At 38.0% G+C, this 8,386-nt stretch overlaps 1 protein-coding gene across 3 annotated transcripts in view; it reads right to left on the bottom strand.

Annotated features, from left to right (window-relative positions):
* The window catches only part of DZIP3 (DAZ interacting zinc finger protein 3), a 139,335-nt gene that overhangs the window by 77,911 nt on the left and 53,038 nt on the right, over positions 1–8,386 (bottom strand). For all 3 annotated transcript variants that reach the window (XM_015561230.1, XM_015561228.1, XM_015561229.1), the window contains 3 exons: positions 6,989–7,090; positions 5,064–5,156; positions 4,281–4,333 (listed from right to left, as the gene is read on the bottom strand). In XM_015561230.1, coding sequence (XP_015416716.1) covers positions 4,281–4,333; positions 5,064–5,156; positions 6,989–7,090 — 248 coding nt within the window. The remainder of the gene's footprint in view (positions 1–4,280; positions 4,334–5,063; positions 5,157–6,988; positions 7,091–8,386) is intronic.

Genomic DNA, 8,386 nt, shown 5'->3' with positions numbered 1-8,386 from the left:
CTTTCATTTGTGGCATTTTTCTTTGTCTCCGCATTTTGGCTGCTCCCCTGTGTTGAAAAAGTGGCCTTGTGTGCTAGGAGTCTTACAGGGCCCAGTGGCTCAGCCTCCCCAATTACCTGAGGTAGACGCTCTTGGTGCACACCCTTGTGGGCATTGTACACAGTGTTGTTTTAGTTAAGCCTTGATTGTTGTTGGTAACACTGGGAGGGATTGACATCCAGGCCAATTGGCTATGAAAATCAGCTGTGTCTGCAGTGGGAGAAATTCTGTGCTGGAGACACCCCTCTGGGGTAAGACTTGTGTCAGTGAGGCTTTGGTGCTCACTAAGTCTGCCCCCTGAGTGTCTCCTTATATATCCGAGGAGCTGCAATCTCGATGGTCCCACTCTGACCACTGGGCACACTGGCTCCTGGACCTCTAAGGAGGTGCTAATCTAGCCTCTGCCTGAGGCTATCCAGCAGGAGCCAGCTGTGATGCAATTCAAGTTGTCCTGGGGCCTTGGGCCAGCTGCAGTTTGTTAGGTGATTATCAGATTGCAAAGGGCCAGGCCTTTCATATGCAAAAGCCTGTGGCTTGGGCGGGGCGGGGCAGGGTCCCAGGGGATCAACAGGGCCGAGCGAGCAGACATGGCTGCTCTCAGTCCTGCCCTCAGAGGTCCTGCTACTCAATGTCCCTGCAATAGCTGCAAGCACCCCTGAGAGAAAGCTGCCCTCGAGTTCCGACCAATGCCAGACAGTCATTTCTCCCGTATGAGTCTGGGTCCCCAGAGACTCGCCTGGAACTGGAGCTCAGAGCCTGAGACTCCCTCCCGATTGAAAAAGACAACCGTGTCCTAAGCCGCCAACCCTCTCCACATGCGCCTCTGTACCTCTGTATTTTACTTCCGCATTGTACCTCCTCTGAGTTGCAGTATGCTTTTCTCTTTACTTCTAGTTGTAGAATTTCCACTCAGCCAGCCTTCCTGGGGTTCTGGATGATGTCCCTTCCGTCTTTAGTTGTATTTTTGAAGTGGTTCTGCGAGGCAGCAGTCTCCGGTGTTTACCTATGCCGCCATCTTGGTTTTCTCCAATTTGCTAGCCAGTGCGTGAGTTTTCATGCACTGGGCCTCTAGTTAGTAACACAATCCAGTTATCAGAGGATTCTCCACAGAATACAATTATAAAACCCAGGTAAATTACAAAAAGCAAGGCAGAGTGTGGAAGGAACAGATCAACTCTCATGGTGGAGTACACACTCAAAGGAAAGGACTACTAGTTTTTTTTGTTTGTTTTTTGTTTTTATATATTTTATTAATTTTTTACAGAGAGGAAGGGAGAGAGATAGTTAGAAACATTGATGAGAGAGAAACATCCATCAGCTGCCTCTTGCACATCTCCTACCGGATACCGGGGATGTGCCCGCAACCCAGGTACATGCCCTTGACCGGAATCGAACCTGGGACCTTTCAGTCCGCAGGCCGATGCTCTATCCACTGAGCCAAACCAGTTTTGGCATGACTACTAGTTTTAAAAGAAGTTTTAAGTTCATCAATATTAGAACTTTTATTCTGGGGCTAAGTAAAACTTGGTGGAAAACAAAGTTCTCCTTGGTCAACGGAACTAGAAAACTTCAGCCACAGAACCATGGCTGCTGATGAGAGTGGGGAAAAAAGCCAAGGTTCCCTGCCTGCCGTGGCCTGGCTCTGAGTTCCACTGAAAACAACAAAGTTTCAATTACAGAAGGTAAATAAACCCCAGATACCTGCTTTCAACCAGCCACAGCCACGGAGCTGGAGTGAGCAGGAGCCGGCTCTGAGCTCCACAGAAAGCAACAAGTTCCCTGCCTGCCGTGGCCTGGCTCTGAGTTCCACTGAAAACAACAAAGTTTCAATTATAGAAAGTAAACAAACCCTAGACGCCTGCTTTCAGCTAGCCGTGGCCACGGAGCTGGAGCGAGCAGGAGTGGGTTGACCCTGGCGATGGAGGCAACCAAGCTTTCGCAGGCCTCCGATAAAGGCAACAAAGTTTCAATTATAGAAGGTAAATAAATCCCAGAATAAAAGAAAAAAAGAAGAAGCTGGGAGCTTCAGTCACCCACCAGCCTGAAAACGGCCCCCAGCCCCTCACCCAGACTGGCCAGGCACCCAAGTGGGGACCCCCCACCCTGAAGGGGGTGTGAGCACCCTATAAACAGCCATCAGCCCCTGACCCAGGCTGGCCAAACCTCCATAGGGTAAGGGTCCCCACTGGGGTGGACATCCTCCGAGAGTTCCCACACTGCAGGAGGGCATAGACCGGGCTGAGGGACCCCCGAGGACACAAATTTTGTGCACCAGGCCTCTAGTGTATAAACTCAAAGCAGCTCAGCTAAAGGCAAAGATCTGAATTGAGAGTGAATCAGCACCCAAGAAAAAGAGTTCACAATTCATATCCAAACAAGTAAACTGCCTGCTAAAAAAAAAATAACATAACCATTGCAAAATAATGGAATTCAGAATCTCTATATCTGAATATAGAGATTGTATATGCTATGTGTAACAGACATTATGCTATTTTTTGGGAATATAGCAGTAAGATAAAGTCCTTGCCTTTGTGGTTACAGTTAAATGAAGAAGACAGGCAAGAAAGTATAATGAAATTAATAAATGTTTTTTTAAAAATATATTTTATTAATTTTTTACAGAGAGGGAGAGAGATAGTCAGAATCATCAATACACCAATGAGAGTATATATAATGAAACATGGATGAGAGAGAAACATCGATCAGCTGCCTCCTGCACACCTCCCACTGGGGATGTGTCCACAACCAAGGTACATGCCCTTGACTGGCATCGAACCTGGGACCCTTCAGTTCACACGCTAATGCTCTATCCACTGAGCCAAACTGGTTAGGGCTTAATAAACGTTTTAATAGCAAGACCACATGGAATACAGGATAGGGACACCTCAATCTAATGTACCATAAGGCTTTCCAGAAGCTTTCAGCCAAAGGAGTAGAGAATTCCAGGCAAGGCTTGGAGATAAAATGGATGGCACAATCAAGAACTAAAAGAAACCCAGTATAGTTGGTGTATATATGGTAAGAAAAGAATGAAAAGAGATGACACTAATGAGGTCACCAAAGTGATTGAAGAGCCAAGATACAGAGTCTGAACATAATTAAGAGCATTTAGAAGCCTCTGAAAGATTTTCAAACAGGAAAGTGATATATTTCACTTTTCATTTTAGAAAAGTGCTCTTGTGGCTCTGTAAATAGACTGAAGAAAGGAAAGAAATACAAGTTTAGAAGATGTTTTCAGAATTCCAAGTGAGAAATAATACTTCATCTGGTTTAGTGGAAGAACAGAGGCAGAAGTAAGGAGGCATTTACAATATATTTAAAAAGTTGAATTGAGTGGACTTAAAAAAATGTTACAGAGCAGTGTTGGGAAGAAAGATTATAAATCCAGCTGCAGTGATGCTGAACTAAAGATCTTTTTGAAACATAAAAGTAGTTATTTTCAGTGTGCAGGTAGATAAACCTATATTTTATGAGTGAGATCTATGCTGGAGATAAAGATTTGGGTTTCATTAGCTCATAAACGATATCAATGCAATGTCCTTGGTAGACTGGAAAATGGAAGACATTAACACTTTACACAGAAAAGAGAAACAATGGGTTAAAAGAATTTTTTATATTGGAATTTCTAATTTCAATGGCAACATTATATAAATTCCCAGCTTACACTAGATAGGCCTCTGTAATATAGTTTTTTCATCTAAGCAACAGGATAATTCTAATTGTCACATCCTCCTGTCTGCCGCCCCAACCCTGATGGGCCCCAATCAGGGGCAGGGCCGGCCAGCCAACCTCCTGCAGCTCATCCCCACCCCCGGCTCCACCCAGCCCTGCTGGGCTGGCCAGACTGAGGGACTCCACCTTGCATGAATTCGTGTACCAGGCCTCTAGTTGCCACATAACCTTAGAGGCCTGAATGAGTTTTGAAAGTTAGGAGAAAGTTTTTATAAAACCAAGTAAATAACTGTAAGAAAAATATGTTGGTTTTAGTAAAAGATTATTTTCATATTTAAGGAAAAAGTATTCACATAATGTCTCTTTTCCTGCTTTAAAATTTAAATGTCTATAAAGTAGGGGAAAAAAGAGGGTCATAAATGTCAGTTAAATATAATTTTTTCACACAATTAATATTACCGTTAAATTTAATGGAGTTCCAACAAGTGACAGAAACACAGAAGAAAGAAGCAACTAAAAAATATATACATGCTCAGAAAAAAACATAAAATATTTTATTTCAAGCTTACCTTTCTCCTAAATTTTCAATGGTTATATATTCATCCTTTCTCACAACTTCAAACTGCAAGTGATGGAAAAAAATAGCCCTAAATAGTTCAATTTTCAAAATTCTTTAATATTACTAGTTAGCCTTAACACTTGAAAAAAGACAATGAGAATGAAGCTATAGCAAATATAAAACAAAACAGAAGTGACAAGATAAGCTATAAACAACTTTAATAAACAATGAACTAGAGTTGATTTTTTTAAAAATTCTACTTTACATCACTACAGGATTTAAATATCAATATGAAATATAAAAAGAGTGTTACTAAAGATAAAGAAATAATATCTATTTTTATTTGCAATTTTGGTCTATTTATAAACTGAAAATTCAAGCATTTCATTTATTTAAAAATAAAATGAGTATCATTTGAGAACATTTTATGTAACATGTACTATATGTGATTTCTATAGATATTTTCATAGAAAGATATGAAAGAGGGTCAAAAAGTCTAAAAGTATTTTTAAACTTAGATGGCACAGATCAGATTATCGTCACTGGTTCATGACAGACTTGTCATTGGTACAGGCATAGCCTGCTGCTTTATATGTGTCCGTTTGTGTGTATCTTTACTTTTTAAATTTTCTTATTCCTAAGGATCACTTAAATACTACTTTGGAGAAATCAAAGCAATAGAAAGGTCAGAAATTAAGTCACCATTAAAGAGAAAATGGCAAAAATACTATTGCTATGAATCCCAAATCCGAATGCCATTCCAATGAAAGAAAAATAAGAAAAAGATACTTACCAAAATTTTAACAATTCCAGGTTCATCACATTGTAGCATCCTTACCATGTCACCTGTACATCCTTCCTTCAAACATTTTTTCCCACTAAAACTCTAAAGTTATCAATAGAAAAAAATAAATTATCAAAACAAAAAACATTACAATCAATAAAAAAATATTGATGTGCAAATCTAATTATTTTTTTAAAAAGTTAGATGTTTCTAGATGATAAAACAAAAGATGTGAAAAAACAGAGTTAGCTGTTCAAAAATAGTCTATCTCATGTATCAGTGGATTTAAAATGCATAATTGCACTTTTCTCTAATAATTTCTACTTCAAAATCTTTAAGTAGCTATATTACAGCCTAAGAAGTAGTACCTAAGCACAGGGAAAGCAACTTCAAGTGACATGTACTAATTAGGTAAATGTATAAAGGAACACTGAATTTCTATTAGATATATAAGGATTACAGGGGAAAATGAAAGAATTAAAATGTTGAGTATTTCCTCTGATTCTGACCTTAATTTGCTCTTGTTAAGTCACTTAAGCTTTCTTTTAGTTCTTTTTCTAAAGTTGAGCAATATTGATTGCCCTAACAATCAAAGATTATAAAAAACACATGCTACTTAAACAAATGAATAATGCTAATGCAAGTACACGTTTTATCTGTTAATCTTCACAACAACCTTATGAAGATATTACTATCCTCACTATATGGTTTAGAAAAATGAATCTCAGAGCAGTTAAATTAACAGCCTAATGTAAAACAAAACCAACAGAGAAAACACTATAATGGTTCAATCTGAACTTGAACCCAGATCTCCCAAGTCCATATACAATGCTCTTTCTATGCCATGATTTTTTAAAATTGTTTTATTGCTTCAAGTATTACAAAGGGTATTTTGACAGTCTGTTCGAGGCTGCTCTGCCTCTGCGTCTATTTTTGTTCATAAGTTTATAAAAGACTTTATTATCCATAAATGAGTGAGATCATGTGGTATTTTTCCTTCATTGACTGGGTTATTTCACTTAGCATAATGTTCTCCAGTTCCATCCATGTCCTTGCAAATTATGCCACGATTTTTTTATTGGGGTTTTCTGTGTACACAATGTAAATACTCTGACCAGATACCATAAACCCAAATTATGGTAATCAACTCACCAAAGAATAATTAACATAGAATTGGGTTTTATACTTTTAGTTTAATTTTAGTGGCAAAGAATTCAATTTAGTTATATGACTTTAGGTAAATATACATAATCTCAAATAGATTTTTGAAGACTATAAAATTTACCATTGTTCTCTATCCTTAAAATAGAAACTATCCTTAAAATTGTGTAACTGTCCTTTCTGTTTGTTTATTAAGCAATTCTATTCTTTGATTCTATGACTTTTATGTAAATATATGCGACAATACTTCTACTTTTTTTAAAATATATTTTATTGATTTTTTATAGAGAGGAAGGGAGAGAGATAGTTAGAAACATCGATGAGAGAGAAACATCGATTAGCTGCCTCCTGCACGTGCCCGCAACCCAGGTACATGCTCTTGACCGGAATCGAACCTGGGACCTTTCAGTCCGCAGGCCGACTCTATATCCATTAAGCCAAAGTGGCTAGGGCCAGTTCTTCCTTAAACAAAGCTTTCTGTTTGTTTTTTAATTTTTTTTTCTTTATTTATTAAGGTATTACATATGCTCTAGATAGGAATCACTAAGCAAAGCAACAAGCAGAGTATCCCCTATGTAGATCTGTTTAATAAATGGTGATAATGAACAAAGAATAGTAAGGAGAAAAGCATCAGAAAAAATAAGGGGAAAAAAACAGAGCTAAAATAGAGGAGGAAGGATATTAACAGGAAGAAATGAAAAAAAAAGAGAAAAAAAGAGGAAAGGGTAGAGGAAGAAATGTTGTAGTAAAGTTTTTAAGGAAAAATGAAATACCTGATCATTTTCACCTGGATATTTTAAATTCTTGAACTTTTTCCAACAAATTTTATGAAAATAAACACAGCAACTTTTACTGCACATTAATTGAAAAAATCCCTGGAAAAGAATGAAAATAAGTTGTTGATCTGGAAATAGAATATCATATATAAATAGAAATATCACTTTAAGTCACTTTTAACTTCACAAGTTTTTTGTCCTTCCCAATGTGTCCTCCCTGGAACTACAGTTATGCTTCCTTTAAAGAGGTAGATTGCTTGGATGACAAAAATCTAAATTTTGTGGCCAGGACTTCCTGCTGCTACATGCTATGTATGCGATTGGAATGCTATTACCTCCCTGGGAAACCATAACCATATCACCATGTCACCTACACCAAGACTGAACTTGCCCATCATAAGCACTGTACTTTACCAGTTCTACCTCCCTAATTCCTAATTTACCCTAATGAATAGATCTTGGCTTTCTCCTCCTCCCTACTTACCCCATTTGCTATACACATCATGCCATTCTTTTTTTCCCCCATTATAATAGCCATCTTTATTTTAAAAAAACATAAAATGTATTCTTTTGGTCTTTCTGAGTTTTCCTTTTTACAAAAACAAAAACACACATTAAAAGCATTCTCAACTGTCATTCTCACAAACAGATGTTTTTTAAGCAGCCCTCCCTGCTACATGCTTCATTCTGGATGCCCATGCCTTTCAACTGAGATTTCCATTATTTTATAGAAGTGGTGTTATATTTGCATTGATAATCACATCTCATTTTAACTTGTGATTTCCCAGTCTTATTCTGCCATATCTACTGGGAACCAGGCTTGAAGTACTTTGATTGTTGAATTTCTTCAAATTAAGGCTGGTTATGATTTTTTCTCCCTCAAGGCCCAGAGCAAAAATAATGATCACTTACTTGGTAACATAAATCTTGAGGAGTGACAATCTTTCTCCTTAGTAAAATAAATTTTAGATAAATGAAAATAAAATAACAATTCTAACTATAATGAATATTTTAGATAATTTCTACTGTATGATAGCAGAAATATTAATTATAACTTCAGAGACATGTGACTATAACAAAACCCTTAGCAAAACCAATTCATTCTTTTATTGACTCACAGGGTATAAATTAATTCCAGGTCATTAAAATTCTAAATTCTTAGAGATACTCAAACAATTTCTCAACTGCATTATTGCTGGGGTCCAACCTCAGCAGGCCCAGTGGTCCCCAAAGGTGTGGACAGAGTCGGCAAAGAGGGAATGACACGGAGACAGCGTTCAGTTGATCAGCAGCCTTGCCAGGATCTCTAGCCACAATATTCAGCCAAGTTCTGTGTCCATGTTCTCTTGCTAGGTTCTCCAGCCAGGTTCTCCAGGTTCTCCAGCCAGGTTCTGT

The sequence above is a fragment of the Myotis davidii genome, unplaced genomic scaffold (assembly GCF_000327345.1).
Source record: "Myotis davidii unplaced genomic scaffold, ASM32734v1 scaffold16, whole genome shotgun sequence".
In the NCBI taxonomy this organism is placed as follows: Eukaryota; Metazoa; Chordata; class Mammalia; order Chiroptera; family Vespertilionidae; genus Myotis; species Myotis davidii.
This window is presented reverse-complemented; position numbering and strand designations above follow the sequence as displayed.